The sequence below is a fragment of the Anomaloglossus baeobatrachus genome, chromosome 1, assembly GCF_048569485.1.
Source record: "Anomaloglossus baeobatrachus isolate aAnoBae1 chromosome 1, aAnoBae1.hap1, whole genome shotgun sequence".
NCBI lineage: Eukaryota > Metazoa > Chordata > Amphibia > Anura > Aromobatidae > Anomaloglossus > Anomaloglossus baeobatrachus.
The window spans coordinates 266,347,606-266,371,042 of NC_134353.1; the positions used below are offsets into that span (position 1 = coordinate 266,347,606).

A 23,437-nucleotide genomic window follows, 5' to 3' on the forward strand; every position below is an offset into this window, starting at 1 on the left:
CAAAGGCTTAAAGAGACAGTCCGGAAAATAGTGCAGGAATCTAACAACAGTAAGTGAAATATTTCTTCTTGTGGAGCCAGGCTGTGCCTGGAATAGATAGAAGCATTTTCCCATGTTACATTTATTCATTCACCTCCCAATATTGATGTATTGAAAGTAATAGAATATAATTACTTAGTATCCTGACTTTTCTGCAATGTCAGGTAGTCATTTTTATTAAATACTGTTTCTCTGCCCTATTGTTGTTTAATTTGTAATTCTGCATTTCTTCATTCTCTTTTTAAGGGAGGTGCCCAAATAAACAAGGTAAGTTCTTATACAATACTACAAACCTTTCACAGCCTCATGTAGAAATACGAGTAGAGACACAAACTATAGGTTTCCGCACAGACACCAGTCATACCATCACTCTTATATCCTACCCTACATCATATTTCTGTAATGGTGGCCAGTTCTGTACATTACTGTTACTGCATGAGTCTGACAACCAAAAGCTTCACTAATTTGTTATTTCTCATTTTTTCAGGTGCTAATAGCTGTGGTAAGTACATTTTATACTTGATTTCAGCCTCTTGATTGATTTTCTTATTGTCTATATTATTACAAGGTTTTAATACTGTATGTGCATTTCCCCAGGTTTAATGGTGCAAACCTATGTCCACTGTGATACCTGCCTGGATGAAAAGATCATCTGTGCCGGGGGCCTACCGGTAAATCAAGGTACTTTATTAGATTTATTTTTTAGGAAGAGAAAATACATAGGCCCTGATTATTCATAGTAATTTTACCAGAATTCTTGGTGAAATTAAGTTGAAAAGAAGCAAAATCTTTCAGCAACTTGTAGTTGCGCAAAACGTTTGCGACTTTTGGTGTTTTCACACCAGTTCCTCCAAAATGAGTAAAGCTAGGATGGGATGAGGGCGCGTGATGCCACAGCTTGTCTAATTGATGTTTCTTAGGCCAGATATATATTACTGCAGTCATGACTGAAGTAATATTTGTGGCAAGGAGCATAAAGGTGCACGACACTTGTCAGATGTTCCTAATTCATTTAGAGCGGCGCACCTCGCCCATGAGTGAAAGGGGTGGTTGGTTTGGGGGATTTAGTCCGTGACACCACCCACGGGTCGTGGTGCAGATGGGCACCACCAGTGCTGGTGACGGGGATCCCGGAAGTGATGGTAGGGAGCAGCTGGGATGTTGTTTTCCCCCTCCGTGGGTAGGGGTCGGTGGTCCCGGGGCCCGGTGGTGTGACGGGGAGGCAGGGTTGGTGAGGTGCAGGGTTGCAGGGACAGCGCGGCGCGGTGCCGGATGGCACGAGTGTACTCACTCAGTAAGAAATGTACAAAGTCCTCGGTAAACCAAACGGCTGGATGGACGGGTCCCGCAGCCGGCTGCAGTGTCTCTCCCCGGACAGGTGATGGTGGCTGTCTTTCCCTGCACCTTGATGTTCCCGTTTGACTACTATGGATCCCCAACGGTAGTCCGCTCCCCGGTGTATGGGTACCGGAGGAGCCCGTTTGCCCGCAGGCGCTGGCCCTTGGGTCTCTAGCCTTAGGCGGTAGCTGTATACCCTCACGGTGTGGGCGGTTGCCTTCAATTCGGACTTTTGTTGTTAGGAAACCCCTGGGGTTCCAGTCACATCCGGATCTGACTATTGTCGGGGCTCCAAACCTGGTCGGGGTCCGATGGCCCTGCCTGTGTGTGCTGGCTTCACTTCGCTCCCCGGTCGGTACCGGCGGGCCGTCGCCCGACCCCGGTCCTACGGTTCCGCGTTGCTTCACCACTCCTGCAGACGGCCACCACCATCTGCCAACCTTGCTGTCAGTGTCTGGGCCACAAACCCAGGCACCCAAGTGTTCACTCCTCACTCTTCACTGCTCAACACTCAACTGTCAATTTTCCCACCTCCAGGCCTGTGAACTCCTCGGTGGGTGGGGCCAACCGCTTGGCTCCGCCCCACCTGGTGTGGACATCAGACCCTGGAGGGAGGCAACAAAAGTTTTGTGTTTGGCTGGTGTCCCTGTCTAATGGGGGTGGGGTGTTTGTGTGTTATCTGTGACGACCTGGCTAGGCTAGGGCGCCACAAGAACATCGCTGGTCGTGGTGAATCAGGGACAATGTCCTTTATGTAAATTATATTTGTAAAATATTTGTAAAGTAATCTGCCAGGAGAAAATTGTGATCGCTGACTGGTTACTTGCATATAAATAGGATTCTGTGTATGTTGGGCACACATTGTGGGTGTCACTGTTTGGGGTCTTTACCACTAGCACTATAATACAGAAAGAGATACATTTATATTCTGTAACATAATATAATTAGCGCCTGAACTGATTAGTGTTACTAATAAATATTATCTGGAGAGCTGATTAGATACAGTAGCAGGATGGAGAGAATACTCTGATATATGGCCCCCATTATCGTTCATTTCATATCTATAAATACAATATTTCAGGAGAGGTTTTCAATATTAGAATAAGGTTCTCATTCTACAGAAATGACAGGATTCCTGTGACTGGGTGATGGGGTTTATTGTATGATTTCTCCTTTCTTCACAGAGTACTTTGATAGATGCAGCTGTGTGTGCATGGACAAGAAATGTACTGGTAAGTATTATCCTATATTCCTATATATACATTACTATATAGAGATAAGTTTTATCTGAATCGCAGCCCTCAGATTTGGATGTGACTCAGCCCCTTGGCCACAATGTGATCTGTACAGCCGAGCCGCAGTCCGGGCTTTACACTTTGTGCACAATTATTAGGGAATTTGTTCTTTTGGTGATTCCTTTTATTATTGAACATCTACAGTGCCTGTTGGTCAATTCAAGAGGTTAATAAACCTGAAATCTGAATATTTAGGAAAGTAAAAGTGAGGTTTTTCTTTTTTTAGGAGAATATATGTGTACATAATTATTGGCATATATTAGAATGTAAAATTATGTAACAATGAAAAATCTAAATGTTCCCATCTTAATTGTTTATTTTCATTTGTACAATAATATATTTCTGCCATTAATAAAATATCAGTGACCAATATAGCATCCTTTCTTCAATAGCCGTCATAAGTCTTCTACCCATGGAGTCTGTCGGTTTCTTAATCTATGGACACTTTTTGGGCAGCCCCTACCTCAGCGCTCCAGACACTGTGCAGGGAGGGACTGATTTCATTCTTAGCTATTTCAGGATTGCTGCACCCCTCTGTAAGACTTTTATCAATGGCTGACTTTTCAGAGTCAGCTGAATCTCCTTTTTGGCCCTTTTCGCCTGAGGGAAACAAGCTGCTTAATAATTCTGCACACCTTGATAAAGGGTGTTGTATCCTTAGACCACAGCGTCCGTCATTACACAAATGATAGGCTTAATAGAATAAGCATTGAAGTTTATACAGCTTGGAGTTGGTAATTGTCATAAAAATGATGATATGGTCAAAATACTCACTTGTCTAATAATTGTGCACACAGTGTGGTAAAACACAAGCCGCATAGTGCTCACTATACATTACAGCTTCAGAAGACTTCCAATAGGCCAGAGATCATGGCAGATAATCTTACAATGTACATGAATTTGATTCCTAATAATGAGGATCCTGCAGGTTCCATAATAAGCAGAATATAAGGGTCTATTTAATGCTAAATTCAGATTTAATTATTTCTTTATCAGATTTGAAGACCGGACATAAGTGCTCTCCCTGCAGAGACCAGGAAATTCACATTTCGGAGACTATAGATTGTGGAGGTGAGGAGACATTATAATACGACCAGTTACTTTTAGCTATAGGACCTGATTAATTATAGTGGTAATGTCAGAAATCTGGTGTAAAATACTTTGAAGTCACAAAATGTTTGCAGCACTTCAGGATGTGCAACAATTTTTAGGGTTTTCATATTTTTATGCCAGTTTTGGTCAGTTCCTTCAAAATGGGCAGAGCTGGGTTGGGGTCTGGGCAGGGTGGGGTGTGGTGATGCCTAATCATCTAATTAATCATATGCTGTAGCATACTTAACACCACAATTCTTACTCCAGTCGCTGACTAGAGAAAGATTTGTAGCAAAGCACACAGAGGCCCACAACACGTGAGACACACTTGATTCATTAAGAGCACGGAGAGAAATCAGGCAGAGGGAGACACAGAACTGTGAAGCCCCACCGGTGTTGTATCAGTGCATACCTTCAGGGACTCCACGTAGCTGGTGCTGGTCACAGGTAGGGAATCTTCAGTTTTTGATCGTGACGCCACTCTCAGTATTGCGGTCAGTGGGGACCGCCACTGCAGGTTAGAGGACGCCTGGGGCTGATGGTGGGTGCAGTCGGGTGTAGTAGCCTCCTGAGAGTGAGGCAAGCCCCAGGGCCCTTTGTAAAGCTGTAGTACCACAAGTCGCAGAATGACCACACACAGGCAGAGTGTCTTTCAGGGTTTTTACTCACTTCAGGTGGCAGGGTGAGTAACCCGGGCGTAGCTGGGATGAACCAGGTGGGAACCAGGTATCCTTCCGGCTGACTGTATGAGGGTGACTACAAACTCGCCTTCCTTAGCCCTTGGTGGTTTGGGGTGACCCCGACTTTGAGTCCCTATGGGGGTCACCCAGGGAAGATGCTCCAAGCCTCTCTCCCCTTCTTGTTTTGCCGTGTGCTTGTTCCCCGGGCCAGGCCACTCCAGCCTCTTGCCTCCTGTGACCTATGGGCCCTACTTGCGGTTACGTGGCTGCGGCTTTTGGTTGTTGTGGTGTGGGCTGTAAGAGCCCCACACCGGCAGGTTTAGCAGGGAAAGGTGAATCTATCCTCGCTTCGGGATCTGCCGCCCGGTTGGGCCTGGTGCTCTCTAGAAGTCTCCTTACTTCCCACTCCGTGCACTCTCTAGCTGAAGCTGGCTTTCAGGCAGCACTTCTAGTTGACCGTTCTCCCCCGTCTGTAGTCACTGCGCGGGCGCTGTTAGACAGCATCAGCCCCACAGGTCTGCTCCTCACTGAGCCCTCTGGAGTTCTGCTCTAACCGACTCACTGGTGGGTTTTTCCATCTCTGCTCTTTCTGCTGACATCACCTCAGTCCGAGCTCCCAGCTCTAACTAACTCCTCCTATCTCTCTTTTCCTTCCCCACTTGTGTCTGCCTACGCCACCTAGCAACCAGACTCTCCACCACACCCCTTGAGAGGAGATGGAGGCTTTTTAACCCCCTGCCACTATTCCAGTGGAGGTATAGGCTTTGCCCCCTCCTGGGATCCCCAGGGGTCCTCTCTTAGGTACATGCGTGAGACCTGATCACTATGCGCCTGTGTTCCACACCCCTGTCAGCCTTCTGGATTACCTGTATTGTACTGTCCCCAGCATGGGTGCAGTACTCAGTGGTGCCTGACCAGGTCAGGGGCGCCACATTCCCCCTTAGTTATCACCAGCACGTCCTCGGGCTGCAAGACAACATTTTAAAATGCATAAAACATTAAAACATGTAAAACATTTAAAAGCACCAGGTATCAGACATCACCACCCTCCACCCACAAGTCCGTTAACCCACCCAAAACCCCCTCAGGAGGCAGGTCACCGGTCCTGTTGGTAACCAGGTCTGGGCCATCTACTTCCCCAGACCTTTCCTCCAATCTTCCTCTCCCGTTGGCCGCGACTTCAGCCACTTCTGGCAGGATGTAGAGGCGGCTTACATGGGCTGGTGGTTTCAGGGTATACCTGGCCTGGTGGATCCGCGCCGTCAGCCTCTTCTGGCAGGATGCAGAGGCGGCCTCCACAGTTGGTGCTGACCAGGTACCCTCTTTGTGGTGGTGAGCCAAGGCCCCATAAACAGGCGTGCTCTCTGGTCGCAGGTGAGCCAAGGCCCTTTTCTACGGACGGGCCCCCCTGGTTGCAGACGAGCCAAGCCCCTAAACAGGCTGGCCCTGGTGGTGGTGCCACTGGTGTAACTATTTACACTGCGAGAGTTTGTGGCTATAGCAAGTTCATAGCCTTAAGTTTGTTTCTCACAATAGTTTTTGTGGGCGCATTTCTTTAACGTTGCAAAACAAAACTTTTCAAACTTTAACTGGTCAAAACTTCTTTTCTGTACTTTACTTTACTCCTCTTTTTCACTAGGGCGAGGGCACGTAGGGCACTGGCACCTGTGACTTTCTTGCTCTTTGTCTCTTTCTTCATCTGTAGGATCTTTATCTTTCCGTTCTTGGTCTTCATCTGTTTCTACATCTGGTTCTTTATCTCTATCTTGTCTTTCTTGTCTTTCTTGTCTTTCTTGTCTTTCTTGTCTTTCTTGTCTTTCTTGTCTTTCTTGTCTTTCTTGTCTTTCTTGTCTTTCTTGTGGCATGGGATGGCTGTAGGGTTTGCTGGGACGTAAGGTTACATCAAGTGCGTACAATCCCCTTTCACCTTGGTGCATGGTAAACTGTACCAAATCTCCCATTTTCAGATTTCTGCAAGGGTGTCCTCTTGGCAGATGAGCGTTCACATCTCTGCGGTTTACAAATATCCCTTCTTTTATTCCTGGTGCTACAATGAAGCCATAACCACTTTTCAAGTTGAAATCTTCCACTACGCCATAACACAGGGGTCCTCTAGCCTGGGCTTTGGACTCTCTCAACATACGCTTCTCCTTTAGGTCTCTGGCGGTGACTGCTCTCTGTTCAGGAGACTGTGGTGCTGGAGCAAACTGTGTTCTTCTGCGCCGTGTCTTGCGGGCTGGATCCATGCCTGTGGGCTCCCAGGTGAAGCTCTTAGGCAGCTCTTCTTCTGCAGAGGGGGTCAGGTCCTCCTCGTCCCAGCGGGCGTATGGCAGCATTTCCGGCTCTGAATACACAACTGCTACTGGTGACACTGGAGTCGGAGTCAACCCTTCTGCTTCCTGGCCTCCTCTCCCCCTTAGTTCTTCCTGGCACTCCAGCTGTGGCAGTGCCGGGGATGGCTGCTCTTCGGCCGGCCCAGGTGAGGGACTCCTTGGTGTAGCTGCTGCAGGAGTTAGCAGGAGACTCTTTGGGGTATGCGGAGGGGGTATGTATTGGCTCACCAGCCATTGTGGAAATTTGGCCTCCAGATCAGCCTTCATCTGCCAATATGCAGGGTCTTCACCCACCGTGGGCTGCCTATCAGGGACCTCTGTGGACCGGGGAGCGGTGTCTGCTCTGGCCTTACAGGCCGGGGTAAATGCTGAGGTAGTCTTTCCTTGGCGGGCCGCGCCTGGCATGGCGGCGGCCTGGTCTTGGCGGGCCGCGCCCTGTATGGCGGCGGCCTGGTCTTGGCGGGCCGCGCCCTGTATGGCGGCGGCCTGGTCTTGGCGGGCCGCGCCCGGGATGGCGGCGGCCTGGTCTTGGCGGGCCGCGCCCGGGATGGCGGCGGCCTGGATCAGTGTCGCTGTTGCAGGAGGCTCTGTGCAGGCTGGGCTGGACGTCGCTGCAGCAGTCTGGGCTTGGCGGGCCGCGCCCAGGATGGCGGCGGCCTGGTCCTGGCGGGCCGGGCAGGGCATCGCTGCAGGGACTGGGTCTTGGTGGGCCGAGCAGGGCATCGCTGCGGCGGCCGGGGCTTGGCGGGCCGCACCTGGCGTGGCTGCGGCCTGGTTCAGCGTCGCCGCGCCGGGCGCCTCTTCAGGGACCGCGGACGTGGCAGCAGGGGTCGGGGCACTTGCACTGGCCGGGGCATCACTTGACTCACCCACCGGTGGCAGCATCGGGGTCTGCGTCGTCGCCGTCCTGTCTGACACTCGGCATGCAGCTCTCCCTTCATAGGCCCGAACCGCCGCGGTCAGCTCCTGCAGTTCCATCCGTTCCTCCCGAATCTGCTCCACGACCCGGGTCTCCAGCCGGTTGCAAAACTGGGCCAGCTCTCGGTACCACCAGGCAGCGGAGCCTGGTTCTGGGTTCCTGCGGTCAGACGCCATTTCTTCTGCGCCGTCTTCTGCACGGTCTCCCAGCAGTGGACTCTTCGCTGCCTCCTGTAACAAGCTGTCCAGTTTCTGCTCTGCCTCTTTCAGCAGCTCCTCTCCCAGCAGCAGGCTTGTGGCTTCCTTTCCTTCCCGCCGTCTCTCGACGCTTCCACTCTCATAGCTGGCAAGGTCAGAACTCTGCAGGGGATCTCTGGGTAGCCACACCTCTTCGTGGGCGGTAACTTCTTCCAGCGCGGGCTGCTGTTGTTTTTCAGCGCGCTTTTCATGGTGGCAATATGGCGGCGCTTCCAATTTTTCAAGCGGACCGCCCAGGCACATGGTCACCTGTCTGAACAGGTCTAGTCCTTATCCTGTTCGTGACGCCAGATGTGAAGCCCCACCGGTGTTGTATCAGTGCATACCTTCAGGGACTCCACGTAGCTGGTGCTGGTCACAGGTAGGGAATCTTCAGTTTTTGATCGTGACGCCACTCTCAGTATTGCGGTCAGTGGGGACCGCCACTGCAGGTTAGAGGACGCCTGGGGCTGATGGTGGGTGCAGTCGGGTGTAGTAGCCTCCTGAGAGTGAGGCAAGCCCCAGGGCCCTTTGTAAAGCTGTAGTACCACAAGTCGCAGAATGACCACACACAGGCAGAGTGTCTTTCAGGGTTTTTACTCACTTCAGGTGGCAGGGTGAGTAACCCGGGCGTAGCTGGGATGAACCAGGTGGGAACCAGGTATCCTTCCGGCTGACTGTATGAGGGTGACTACAAACTCGCCTTCCTTAGCCCTTGGTGGTTTGGGGTGACCCCGACTTTGAGTCCCTATGGGGGTCACCCAGGGAAGATGCTCCAAGCCTCTCTCCCCTTCTTGTTTTGCCGTGTGCTTGTTCCCCGGGCCAGGCCACTCCAGCCTCTTGCCTCCTGTGACCTATGGGCCCTACTTGCGGTTACGTGGCTGCGGCTTTTGGTTGTTGTGGTGTGGGCTGTAAGAGCCCCACACCGGCAGGTTTAGCAGGGAAAGGTGAATCTATCCTCGCTTCGGGATCTGCCGCCCGGTTGGGCCTGGTGCTCTCTAGAAGTCTCCTTACTTCCCACTCCGTGCACTCTCTAGCTGAAGCTGGCTTTCAGGCAGCACTTCTAGTTGACCGTTCTCCCCCGTCTGTAGTCACTGCGCGGGCGCTGTTAGACAGCATCAGCCCCACAGGTCTGCTCCTCACTGAGCCCTCTGGAGTTCTGCTCTAACCGACTCACTGGTGGGTTTTTCCATCTCTGCTCTTTCTGCTGACATCACCTCAGTCCGAGCTCCCAGCTCTAACTAACTCCTCCTATCTCTCTTTTCCTTCCCCACTTGTGTCTGCCTACGCCACCTAGCAACCAGACTCTCCACCACACCCCTTGAGAGGAGATGGAGGCTTTTTAACCCCCTGCCACTATTCCAGTGGAGGTATAGGCTTTGCCCCCTCCTGGGATCCCCAGGGGTCCTCTCTTAGGTACATGCGTGAGACCTGATCACTATGCGCCTGTGTTCCACACCCCTGTCAGCCTTCTGGATTACCTGTATTGTACTGTCCCCAGCATGGGTGCAGTACTCAGTGGTGCCTGACCAGGTCAGGGGCGCCACAGAACCATCATACTGAGCTGTCAGGCCTTTTACCTCACATCGGAGCTTGAGTCACATCTACACAGTTCAGTATTGCAGTATAATTTCCTACATGCCCCTGCTGCTTTCTGTATGATCAATAAAAAATGGAGGGCAGGAATCCATCCCTCGTTCTCTGTGTGCTGTGTATAGGAGAGATCACAGCACCCAGTCTCCTCACACCAGCTCAGAGGGGATTGCAAATTACAAAACAGCCTGTATAGGGGACGATCAGTGTAACATGCAGGACACAAGTCATAATGGCCAGATAGAGCGTTATTCCTCAAGTGCCATGGACAATTTACTGTGAAAAATGACTTGAAAGTACAGTCACCCTGTGAATGCAGATACAGAATAGCTACACAATTACTTCTCTAAAGTTTTCTGTTATTTTTTTTTAATGTAGAAAGGAATATAGAAGTTGCAGAGGATGAAGATCTAATCCTGGATTGTAGCTTTCCATGGCATTCCCTGCTGGGGCAACCCTATAAAAACAACTTTCTTAGGGTAAGTACAAGACAGATTACCTAAAGTATATGGGTAAAAATCAGAGATTAGATTATGAAAATAACTTCTATCATTGTACATACAACCATAAATTCGGGGATTAGTTCCCCAATGATAATGACAATAATAGAAATAATCCTGATAATAAATCATTGTAACATTATGACTTGTATCTTTTCAGCTTTTCTCCAGCGTGTTTCCCTTTTCTCCATTCATTGAACTCGAATCTAAAGTGATTGAGGAGCCCTATATAGAGATGAAGGGCGTCCAGAAGAAAGATGAAGGCATGTACATGTGTTCTACCATTCTGCAGTCTGACGTGCCAGTCAGTAAGATCATCTATCATGTGAAAGGTGAGGATATATTATAGTAAAGAAGAAGTCCAGCTCATGCTAGTTTTCTCGTTTGGAGCTCGGATCCGCTCTGCCGGGACTAATGATAATGGAAGAAGATTCTGAGTCCATCTTTACAAACTGCGACTTCATGACTAAGGATGCTTGATATCTGAAACGCATGGAGGCAAAATAGGGGAATCTGGCGTCTGCTGTATACACCACATTTTATTCTAATAATAGAAGTCGAAGTTTGTGATGCTGGACTCAGAAGATATATTATCACTGACACTGCTGAGTCTTAATATTTAGATACATGGGATTCAGATAACTCTGTAGATGATTATTATACGGATTAAAGATCTAGGCCCAACTCATGAAAGCCTTTACTCAAAAAATGTGTAAAAAAAGGTTTGAAAAGTCACAAAATTTTGGCAAACATCAGAGTTGCACCAAAATTGTGTGCCTTTTGGCGTATTCACGCCAGTGTCTCAAGCTTTACCAAAATGGGCAGAGCTGAGCGGGACAGGAGTGTGACGCCACAGCTTGTCTAATCCATGATGAGCTGTGACACTCCCTATGCCAGAAATCTTAATACGGGATTGGAGTACAATTTTTGACATGCATTCAGATTTTTTTTCCTTATGGCATGTACTCTATGGATTATTTGTATAATTTGATAGATCAGACTTTTACAGATGTGGCAATACCATATGTTATTTTTTTTCTTTCAGTTTCACATTGGCAATAGGGGTTATTGAATTTTATTTATATTTTTTTATTTATTAAAAAAACCTTTATTTTTATTATTATTTTTTTAGTCCCCTTAGTGCATATGAAACTGCAATCACTTCATTGCTTGTTCTATATGCTGTGATAGTACTCTATTGAAGTGTAGAAAAAAATGACATTCACCTGTGAAGCTCAGCTGAAGGCTGGGGTGTGCAGGAGGACTGAGATGGCAGCCATTGTGGACATACCAACGCCCAAGGCTGAAATAACTGACAACCCATAGTCTGTGATTATGTCGCAGAGGGACTGAGATTTACAGCAGCATTTAAATTGTTAAGTAGCAGAGAGCAAAACTCACTATAGCTGACACTGATACATACATCTCCTGCGTACGGTGCAGGCTCAGCTCCTGAACTCGCTACATACATGGAGACCGTTAATTAGTAGGATGTACAATCACATCCTGTATTGGGAAGGGGTTAATGTTCTATAAGTTACCATTCTTTAGATGAAATAAACTAATAAAGATTTTTGTTAACTTAGTTGTCAAAGGACCTGCAAGGACGACCGGAAGATACAAGCCTCGTCCTACTCTTCCTAATGAGCTTGACATCACTACGCCGGAGCTGCCATTTATTCAGACACAATCCTTCAAAATAATATTGGTTGCCGGCGGCATCACCATCCTATTGATTGCTGGAATATGGTATGTACCCTTCATAGTATACAAGTAATAATTATAATTATGATGAGGTTTTTAGAGTTATGTAAATAACAGATATAAAATAACATACATACTGGTTTTTTTTTCCAGCATTTGTATTTGTGTATACCGGTTCAAGAAAATGAAAGAACAAGACTCTAGAACCAGTATAGTATGAAATATGAAGAACAATCAAGCACCATCCTATGGGTACGGTTCCACTTGCGTTCTGCACGGACGAGTGCAAACCGATAAAACATCGGATTGATCTTACTCTAGTGCAAAACCATGGGGCTGTGTCCATCTGTCCCATGACCCTCGGCTGATGCTCGCAGCAGAGGGTCATTAGCTCTCGCATCGGAAGCTATGCGCAAGTGGAACCGTACCCTATTATATAGTTACATGGGTTGAAAAAAGACCTAGGTCCATCTAGTTCAACCTTCCTCCATCAATTATACATTTGGGCGGCACGGTGGCTCAGTGGTTAGCACTGCAGTCTTGCAGCACTGGGGTTCTGAGTTCAAATCCCACCAAGGACAACATCTGCAAGGAGTTTGTATGTTCTCCCCGTGTTTGCGTGGGTTTCCTCCGGGTTCTCCGGTTTCCTCCCACACTCTAAGACATACTGATAGGAACTTTGGATTGTGAGCGCTGTGGAATTAATAGCGCTGAATAAATATCAATTATATAACATTATTTTGTCATTAAATCATTTCTAACTGACAATGTTGTGTGTACTGAGGAAATCATCCAACCTTTTTTAAAAGCTCTTATTGTATCTGCTATTACTACCTTTTGTGATAGAGTAGTCAGATTGTGGAATGCCCAAACTGTAAAGAACCCTTTGTGATTTAGCTGCCGGAATCGGCTTTCTTCCACTCACAGTGAATGCCCCCCTGATCCTTAGTATTACTTTGGAAGGAATAAGTCATGTGCCAGTCCTTTATATTGACCTACACATGTATTTATACATATAAATGAGATCTCCTCTGAGACGTCTTTGTTTCTAAGCTAAACAAATCCAGCTTTTTTAACCTCTCCTCATATGGGACGGCTTCCATTCCTTTTAATAATCTATATGTCCGCCTTTGAACTGACTCTAAATTATGAATGTTCTTTTTAAAATGTGGAGCCCAAAAATGTGGCCTTACAAGTGATTTATAGAGGTGTAATAATATGTTGGGATCATGGGATATAATCTCTCTTTTTATACACCCTAAAATTTTGTTTGCTCTCGAGCCACTCGGATCCAGACCTTCTGTGGGTGGCTCGAGGGTCTCCGGACTCGGGGGTCTCGCGGTCACTTCAACTAAAGGGGGTTTGTGGTTTGGGGACGTAGATGTATGGCCGTAGCCGCGTTAAGTCTGTGACGCCACCCACGGGATGTGGCGAAGGTGTACACCACCGCTGCAGTTATGGGGCACCTGGGGGAGATGTTTGGCAGCAAATTGTTAACCCCTCCGTGGGTAGCGATGGTGGCCTCGGGACCCATTGGGGGTGTTTGGCGGTGCAGTGAGATGGGCGGCCAGAGGGTGCTGTTGTACTCACTATTAGTAAACACATGAGTCTCTGGTAAACCAAGGTGATGGTGGTCGGTGCCCGCAGCCAGCCACAGTCTGGTCCCCCACCCGGCTGGTGGTCTCTGTCTTTCTCCCGCACCTGAGTTGGATGTTGGACTACCTGTGCTTGCAACTTCAGGAGTCCGCTCCCGGCTTGTGGTCGCCTAAGGAGCCCTTTGCCCGCAGACACTGGCCCGTGGGATTTCTGAGCCGTGGCGGTGGCTGCTTATCCCCCTCATTGGGCTGTTGTCTTCAGTTGGGACTTTGGGTGGGACAGGACCTCAAGTCCTTGCCACAATCAGTTAATTAGCTATCCCCCAGTAGCTTCTGGACCTAGCTTCAGGGTCTGAGTACCCCCTTTGTGCTCCAGTTTCCGAGTCGGTTCCCCGGGTCGGTACCGGCGGGCTACTACCCTGTCCCGGTCCACCATGGTTCCACCGAGCCGTCTTCCCGGCTCCTGCAGACAGAGGCCTCCATATGCCTCCTAGCCAGAGGTACCAGGGCTCCTACCCTGGCACCTGTCAAATTGGGTTTTCTCCTCCGCTGGAGCTGCACACAGCTCCAGCCCACACACCTCTCCAACTTGAACTCTGAAATGCAACTGACTGAACTGTTACTTTTCCCGCCCCAGGCTTTCTGAACTCCTCAGTGGGCGTCTTCCAACCACCTGGTTCCGCCCCCTGGTGTGTCCATCAAGCTCTGGGGGTGTGACTAGGGTTTTTAATGTTTGGCTGAATGTTACCTATGAGGGACAGGTGTAATGCGGGGCCCTATCTGTGACTACCTGGCTGGCCAGGGCGTCACATGCACTGCTGCTCAGCTTATTTGTAACCAGAATCCACAAGTCCTTCTGTTCTGTAGTCTCGAGTTTACTTCCATTTAATGTATACATAGCTATAGGATTACACTGCCCCCCGAAGAAGCTAACGTAGCGAAACGCGTTGGGGCTTCCTTTTCCTATACTGGAACTCTGCCGTGGCATTTGCCTAAGCAGTTCTTCACTTTTTTGAAGGGTAAGTGGCAGTCTATTTATTACCTATTTATATTGGAATTATTCTCCATAATGTTATGGGAATGCTGCTGACCTATTCATTTGTATTTATTATGGCAGGGGCCCATGGTCTGGGAACCTTTTTCTGGGACTCTTTCTTTTTCCTGCACTATGTATTTTCACCACTTATTATGATGTTTGTCTCCTTGTCTAGATTGATTATAAAATAAACTTTTTATTTTGTACCACAAGGAGTCTCCATTTCTATTTATATAACATGTATGGCCCTTTAGTACTCCCCCTTTTATCTTTGATTAATATGCAATTTTGGAGTGGCCTGAGAATATTTTCTTCTATTCCATCTGTTTCCCTGAAATTTTGTTATATAACTTTACATATATCAGCATTAAATCTCATTTGCTAAGTGTCTGCCCATTCTGACATCTTATCCAGATAATTTTGAAATATTGTACTATCAAGGTCAGTTTTTAGTATCCTACATAGTTTGGTGTGGTGAACAAAGACTGAAATGTTACTATCAATCCCATCCACAAGGTCATTAATAAAGAGATTAAAAAGAATTGGTCCTAGCACAGATCCCTGCGGTACCCGACTGCTGACCAGTGCCGGATTATAGGCGGGGCAGGCGGGGCTCCAGCCCCGGGGTCCCCACCACAAGATCTTCTAAGGGGGCCCCTAGCACTGTGGGCAGTGGCCGCCATTTTATTAACGCCATGTGCCGACTAGAGGATAAATATTACTAGACGCCAAGAACTAGCATAGACCGCCTCCTCCTGTCCTGTCACGCCTCCTATCCTGTGGTTCCCGAGCATCATGCACCTTCAGCTTGCCGTGCACTCGCCAATATTCAACTCTGCAGCGCCACGGTGATTAACCCCCCATGACTCCAGCTAGCTATATATAGATCGGGGGTAGCTGTATACGCAGGAGGGGAGCTGTACGCAGACACTGAGGGCTGTACACCTGGGGGAGGGAACAGTATAAGGATTAAGGAGACATTGGAGACCTGTATACCTTTGCAGCAGTAGCGTAGCTAGCGGGGGGGCAGAGGGTGCCGCCGCCCCGGGCCCTGTGCTCAGAGGGGGCCCACCCGGAGCTGCGATACCATTAACTATATCGGCGTGCACAGCGCGCCGATATAGTTAACCTCTGCGGCAGTGCGGAGGAGACATGATCTCCCTGCGCTGCTGCTGATGACAGCGCACACGCAGGACACAAAGTCCCGGCGTGGTGACGTCATCACTCAGCGCCGGGCGGGGGGGGGGGGGAGGCAATTGCCCCTCAGGCTTGCTTTCCCAGCTATTGTTGAGGGCCGGCCGCGGGCCGCCTGCTGCATAATTTCATTATAACACACATGGCCGTGCAGAGTGAATTGCGCGCGGCCGTGTCTCTTGTGCTAAGATGTGGCCGGCCACACTGACAGGCGCAGACAGTGCTGACTGCCACATAGTACAGGAGACCCGGCCGCTGGCATGCACAGTGCGCGGCCACGTGCGTTATAATGACGTCATGCAGCGCGCGCTGCCTCCATCCAGTGTTGTGGCTGCATCCCAGTGATTAGAAGCTGACTGGGTAGTGGGCGTGACCGGCTTTGTTAGTGGGCGTGGCCATGTTTCCTCCCGTCCACTATAATCATGCAGGCTTCGCCCCCCCTCTCCCCCTGCGCCCCCCTGCACCCTCCATCTGGAGGTCTTACCTCGGTCCCCGCTTCTATCATAAAGAACTCCAGGACACCTGGAGTTTCTTTCTGTCATCACCTGCGTTGCTGAGGTCCCGCCCCTTCTGATCACATGGGCGTGACGTCACCACAGGTCCTTTAGCTTAGAGGGATTTACCATGGCATATAACAAGTCTGTGGCTGCACGAGAGAGAAGTGTCCCCAATCATCAAAAGTAAAAAGCACCTCCAGTATGTGTCTGTGTGTATAGGATTGTGTCTGTCTATGTGTATGATTATTTGTATGTGAATGTTTTTAAATATGTATACACTTCTATGTGACTATATCTGTGTATGTGTCTGTATATATGTGTGTGTATATGGCTGTACGCAGGTGTCTGTATATATGTGTGTGTATACGGCTGTACGCAGGTGTCTGTATATATGTGTGTGTATACGGCTGTACGCAGGTGTCTGTATATATGTGTGTGTATATGGCTGTACGCAGGTGTGTGTATGTGTGTACGGCTGTACGCAGGTGTCTATGTGTATATGGCTGTATGCAGGTGTGTGTATGTGTGTACGGCTGTACGCAGGTGTCTGTATGTGTATATGGCTGTATGCAGGTGTCTGTATGTTTATACAGCTGTACGCAGGTGTCTGTATGTGTATATGGCTGTATGCAGGTGTGTGTATGTGTGTACGGCTGTACGCAGGTGTCTGTATGTGTATATGGCTGTATGCAGGTGTCTGTATGTTTATACAGCTGTACGCAGGTGTCTGTATGTGTATACGGCTGTATGCAGGTGTGTGTATGTGTGTACAGCTGTACACAGATGTCTGTATGTGTATACGGCTGTACGCAGGTGTGTCCATGTGTATACGGCTGTACGCAGGTGTGTGTATGTGTATACGGCTGTACGCGGGTGTCTGTAAGGAGCTGTAGGCCCATCATACTGTGTATAGGGGAGGTGTAGAGGTATATTATGTATAGGGAAGGGGTAGAGGCATCTTACTGTGTATAGGGGAGCCATGGGAACATCATACTGTGTATAGGGGAGGTATAAGGGCTTCATACTGTGTATAGGGGAGCTGTACATGGGAGGGACATTATTAAATGTTAAGTGGACACTTAGGAACCATTATTGTTATAGGGGAAGTCAGGGTATTGTGACCGTGAAAGGCACACTGGGGGCTCTATTACTTTCTAGGAACAATATGTGGGCACCTTTTCTAGGGCACTTACACAGGTCATTAATATATTCTAGGGGGAAATGTTACCATTTAGAGGGCACAAATGAGGCATTTTACCATGTAAAGAGCACAGTGGTGGCATTATTATGTGAGGGCACAGTGGTGGCATTACTATGTGGGGGGCACAGTGGTGGCATTAATATGTGGGGGGCACAGTGGTGGCATTATTATGTGGGAGCACAGTGGTGGCATTATTATGTGTGGCAGTAAGAGGAGCATGGTTTTTGTGCACACAGCAGGTGCAGTAATAGGGACACACACGGCAGCAGTGGCTCAGTATTGCGGTGACGGCAGGATGAGGAGTTTGTGCAGGTTGGGATTAGATGGGGTTCGGTGCCGGAAGTGTGAGGAGTCAAATATATCTTTGTTGTAATTTCTGTAGATGAGTTGTGGCTGGAAGAAGTTGTCATGTCGGTCTGGGCCAGATGGAAAAGACGGAAAAGGTGAACAACTCCATCCGAAAGAACGTCAGCAGTAAGTCAACATCTATAACTGCACTGTGATCTCTTGTATGTGCTGCAGCACCGATATCTACCACTATATAGTCACCATATAGCGGTAACATCAGTGTCATCTGCCGAGGTCCACTATACCCACGATTAGTCTGCGCCACCGTAGTTATCATGGTTACCTGGTAAGGGGCCCACTCAGATGTTTTGCCCCCCCTGAGCTGAAACCCTAGCTACGCCACTGCTTTGCAGGGGAGGGAGGGCTGTATACCATTGTGGGAGGGAGAGCTGTATACCCTTGTAGTGGGGAGAGCTGTATACCCTTGTGGGGAAGAGGGAGAGCTGTATACCCTTGTGGGGGAGGGGGAGAGCTGTATACCCTTGTGGGGGAGGGGGAGAGCTGTATACCCTTGTGGAGGAGGAGGAAAAGAGCTGTATACCCTTGTGGGGGAGGGGGAGAGCTGTATACCCTTGTGGGGGAGAGCTGTATACCCTTGTGGAGGAGGGGGAGAGCTGTATACCCTTGTGGGGGAGGGAGAGCTTGGGGGGAACTGTGTACATTGGGGAGCTTCATATGGAGAAATGGGAGGAGCTATATACCGATACATAAGGGCACTATACGGAGGCATGGGGGGCTGTATCCATGGAGGGGGCAGTATATGGAGACATGGAGGCTGTATACAGAGACATGGGTGACTGCATACATGGGGGCTGTATACATGGGGGATTGTTGAACACAATACCTTGTAAGCAAAGTACATAACATATCAAACTTAATTCATATTATAACACTAATAAAAAACAAAGTATTCGGCTAAAATTAGATTTTTATTGAAAAAACTGTTTAAAAACAGTAAATGAAAACAAAACAATCATCAATACAATACACTGTATAAATAAGCCAATTCAGTACTTGGTGATAAATATATCTATTCTCTCTCTTCCTGGTAGCAATGAATCCAACCGCTCTAATTATCAATCCCTTAGATAACTGTATGATTTTACTCACTCTACCGGCTTCCACAGATAGTGTTAACTCAGCCCAACGATGACTTGTAGAAAGACAAGGAGAAACGCTGTAGTTTTCTTCTAGAATCTTGTATTAAGTACAAAGTAAAGGCAGATGAAAAGGAATAATCTGTACAGGGTTTTAGACATGTCTCTTCAGCAATGGTTCCTCTAGACTAAACTGAAGGAGAAGGGAGGAGCTTTCTATACAGAAGCCAACTAAGGGAGGTACATAGGGACAAACTTCATACAGTCTAATCTACCTAGTAACAATAAGGAATTTCCTGATAGGAGGAAAATATGCAATGCAAGAATTATATACAACAGGTTGTTCCCATTCATGGGACACAACACTCCCCGTCTGAAATCATATGATTTCACAAGTCAACAAACCCATCTTCAGATTGGGGAAGCCGCAAACATGCCAACTCTTCCTCCAACCCAATAATCCAACGGTAAGGTTTTAATCCAAAGGAAAAGTTCAAGGTTCATTAGACACGAACAGTTGTGTCTCCATACAGCAGGGGTAAGGAAAGGTACGCTCCCCGCCGTGGCAGTGTCCAACGACAAAGTTAGTTCATGTAACGTCCTCCTTTGGTAAAAGTAGCACGAGTTTGGTGACTGGACGAATCACACACATGTGCCAGCCATGGCACGTTGAAGACTTGTAGTCGGTGAAACAGTGAAAAAAAGGGGGGAACCAGCACGATCTGAAATTGGCATGCATCATATAAAAAGTGAAAATTCACAAATTTATTCCAACTGTACTATAATAAAAAAATGAGATTTTTAGCAATGTGAATAAGACAAGCTACGGCTCGTACCTCAGATGACCAACTTGAGAAGCGCTCGAAGCGATGAGGTCTCAACTTCTGTTTTGATGTCACTGAAGTGTAGCGAGCGGAGAAGACCGGTCTAATTTCCTTGTCAGATTCTGGTTCCACCAGCTCGTACATGTTGCCGGCGTAGTTATCGCAGGTCTCCTCGTATAAGATACTTGGAGGTGTCAGCCACATGTCGCCGAGTTTGGCCGCTGCAGTGAGTCTCATTGCTTGGTCAGCTGGGTTTTGTTCGGTGGGAATGTGGTACCGTTCAGCATGATCTCTGTCGAGGATATTTTGCGTAATCTCGACAAAGCGTTTCTCCATCTCTGGTTGTCTTTTCAAGGTGCGTTTTAGAGAGGAGAACCTTGCAGTTGCTTGCTGGGAGTTGTTTGGCAACCTTGGCCTTGGAGACTGAAAGGGTAATGGGGCTACCCAATTGTTAGAGTCATTTTGAGAGAACTCTTTATCCATAATCTTTATGAATTCTTTGTCTTCTCTCATCGGAGCCAATTTGTTGTCTTTGTTTGTAGACTCGAACGCTGTTGACCCGAAGTCATCATCCCAGAGATGATATGCGTCCGCGCAGTCGGGAGGCTGCTGTCGCCACCTGGTGTCGCTCAGCCTCTCTTTCACCCCGTAGTGATGCGGACATGGTTGAAAGTGAGTGCCGCGACCGTTTGGGAGGATGTGCGTCTTATAGGAGGAGATCACTTCAGGACTCTTCATTTTGCCTACGCAGACGTTTCCTATGATCACCCAGCCCAAGTCGTAGCGCTGAGCGAATGGCGCATCGTGTGGCCTGTTGATGTGTTGGCGTACTTTGTGTAGCCGGAGGATGTCCCTTCCAATCAGAATCAGGATTTTTGCACTATGATCAAGACGTGGGATCTTGCTGGCGATAGTTCTCAGGTGAGGGTGGTGAAGAGCTGCCTCAGGTGTCGGAATCTCTTCCCGGTTAGCCGGTATCTGATTGCACTCGACGAGTGTCGGTAGAGGTATCTCTCCGGTATTTTCAAGAGATGTTACCACGAGACCACTGCCTCTTCTTCCGCAAGCTTCTGAGATGCCGCTGCAAGTACCTAGCGTGTAAGGGTAGGCATTTCCTTTTAAGCCGAACAAGTCGAAGAGTTCAGACCTGGCGAGTGACCTGTTGCTCTGGTCATCCAGGATGCTGTACACCTTCACGGCCCTTTCTGGGTGACCTTTGGGATATACCCTTACTAGGCATATTTTTGCACAAGACTTGTCCCAGAGATCTTCTCCGCAGACTTCAGTGCACGAGGAGGATACTGTGAGGTGGTTTGCAGCTTGGCCTGTACTCTCCCCGCCATGACTTGTGGTAGGAGAAGGTGTAGGTGCAGGATCAGGCTGAGATGGGTGGAGCGCTTGCACGTGATCCGTGCTGTCGCACTCCATGCACTTAATTGTAACCTTACAGTCCTTGGCAAGGTGTTCTGTAGAGGCACAACACCTGAAACATACCCCAAACCCTTTCAAGAGTTCCTTTTGTTCTTGAAGGGGTTTCTTCCTGAAGCCAATGCACTTCTTCAGGGGGTGTGGCAGCTTGTGAATTGGACACTGGCGGTTTGGATTTTCCGCCTTCCCGCCTTCTTTGCCCTTGTCTGGTGCTGACGTTGGTGTAGGTGGTAGAACATCGGTCTTTTTGACTGATACTGGGCCCCTACATTGTCTGTCATTTTGATGAGTGCTCTCATACCTGGGAGCTGGTGAAGTGGAGTCGGTGGGTTCTCCACAGGTGAAGCTGCGGTCTTCCTTACGTTCCGCAATGCCATTGATGAACTCGCAGAAGTAGGAGAATGGAGGGAAGGAGACTTGGTGCTCTTTTTTATAGTTTGTTCCTACCGTGGTCCACCTTTCCTACACGTTGTAAGGTAACTTGGCGACTATGGGTTTCACCCCACGAGCGGTGTCCAGGTAGCTGAGGCCAGGTAGGTGTGTGTCTGTTTTGGCCAGCTGGAGCTCGGACAGCAGGTCGCTGAGTTCCTGGTACTTTGAAGTATCCTTGCCAGATATTTTGGGAAGGTCATATAGTTGTTTCAGCAATGCATCTTCAATTGCTTCAGGACTGCCGAAGCCTTTCTCTAGCCTGTCCCATGCGGTTGCGAGACCAGTTGTTGGGTCGCTGATGTAGACGGATTTGAGTCTCTTGATTCTTTCAGTAGACCGTGGCCCCAGCCACCTGATTAGCAAGTCCAGCTCTTCAGAAGCCGTAATGCTGAGGTCACGCGTTGTGGTTTTGAAGGCACACTTCCACCCTCTGTAGTTTTCGGGCTGGTCGTCAAACTTTGTGAGACCGGTGTTGGTGAGTTCTCGGCGGATCATGTACCTCGCAAAGTCGGACATATCTGATCTTTCCGACGTTGGGGGCACATTTGCTGACTGCGTGGTGCTGGTTGCGTGACTCGTAGCTTCTTGGTTCGGGAACATGGGAAAGTATGGAGTGGCTTAGGCGTTTAGACCAGTGATCGGTTTGGTGTGTACAATCTCTGTTGTATACGGGGCCAGAACTACATAGTTGCTGGGAGTGTAGCGCCTTGCCGGAATGTTAGGTTGCATGTAGACATGGGCATACGGAGGTTGCTGATGCGCAGGGTGTGGCTGTGCATTGGAATATGAAGCAGGTTCAGGCTTGAAAGTCTGAGGTACATTGGACTGACCTGGAAGGCTGGAAGTTGTAGGTGGATCAGTGTCTTGAAGCTCTGGAGAAGTGTTAGCGCTGACGGGAATGTTGATGGTAGTTGGCAGTTCGTTGGCTTGGCTCAGCACGTAATCTCTTGTACGCTTAAGTGAGTCTTCTTTGTCGAGATCACACAAACTGGCGCTGCCGTCATGGCTCCCACCAAGAGCTTGCTCAAAGACTTTTAGCCTTGCCATGGCTGCCACATGTTCACATTCCTTCTGAAGGGCTTCAATTTCTGCTTCCTTGCGTGCAGATTTTGCTTTCATCTCTACTTCTCTGCGTGCAGATTCTGCTTTCATCTCTGCTTCTCTCTGGGCTAAGATGGCGTGTACTTTTGTTGTTTCTGCTTCAGCGCGCGCCTTTATGAGCTGCTTGCTGAGGGTTGAGTACCTTGATGAGCCTGATTTGAGTGACTGCTTTGAGCTCTTAATGGACCTGGATTTGTAAGATGCCGCTCCTGAAATTTGCGCAATTTTTGCTTCAGTCTCGCTCACAATGTCGCGCACGATTTGGTCTCATTCAGCATTAAGCTGTTGGAAGTCCTGTAGTTCTTTATGAGACTCAGACGTATTTGATCTCAGCAGGGTAGAGGAATATTTTTTACAAATTTCTTTGTAAGACCGGTATGCTGAGTAGAGTTGTTCAAGGACTCCCTCTAGTGGTAGCTCATGAGCACCAGGCGCAGATAACACAGTCACTTGTTTTTGCACTCTTTGCCACAATAATGCTGTCTGGGTGTGCAGTTCACTTCTGGCTGTTTCTAGGTTCTCTTTAACCTTCCATGTTGGTTTGGTCAACCGCTTAGATCTTTCACTGTAATTTAAGTGTGAGTCTCTGTCTTCCTCTTGTTGCTTTAAAGCAGGTAGTGAATGGGTTCTCTTTACCTCCATCAGGAAGGCTGAATGCTGCTCTGCACTGGTTGTCAGGGAAACCTATACAATGTTGCAATCTCTGCAGCCAGCAGTCTGTGTTTGCAGAATGTATTTGCAGAGTCTCTGGCTGCAATTTACAATTAGCTTATGGGTGATTCTTGGTTTATAGCTGCACACAGTTCTGATAACAGGTTAATACGTTACAGGGCACTTTGTCTGAAGCTGCTATAAGGTTTTATGCTGTGGCTTGTTATCAGCCCCTTGGGGTAATCCTTTCTCTGGATTGTATGCAGTATAGCACTCCTGGAAACAGGTTCTTTACTGATATATG

At 48.4% G+C, this 23,437-nt stretch overlaps 1 protein-coding gene across 1 annotated transcript; it reads left to right on the top strand.

Moving 5' to 3' along the window:
* Positions 1–265: 265 nt before the first annotated feature.
* On the top strand, positions 266–12,399 carry LOC142291804 (izumo sperm-egg fusion protein 1-like). Its single transcript, XM_075336631.1, has 9 exons — positions 266–306; positions 527–541; positions 637–720; positions 2,562–2,609; positions 3,669–3,743; positions 9,904–10,004; positions 10,186–10,357; positions 11,612–11,774; positions 11,883–12,399. The coding sequence occupies exons 3-9, from the start codon at positions 642–644 to the stop codon at positions 11,947–11,949; spliced, it is 705 nt and encodes a 234-aa protein (XP_075192746.1). The 5' UTR covers positions 266–306; positions 527–541; positions 637–641; the 3' UTR covers positions 11,950–12,399.
* Positions 12,400–23,437: the final 11,038 nt, after the last annotated feature.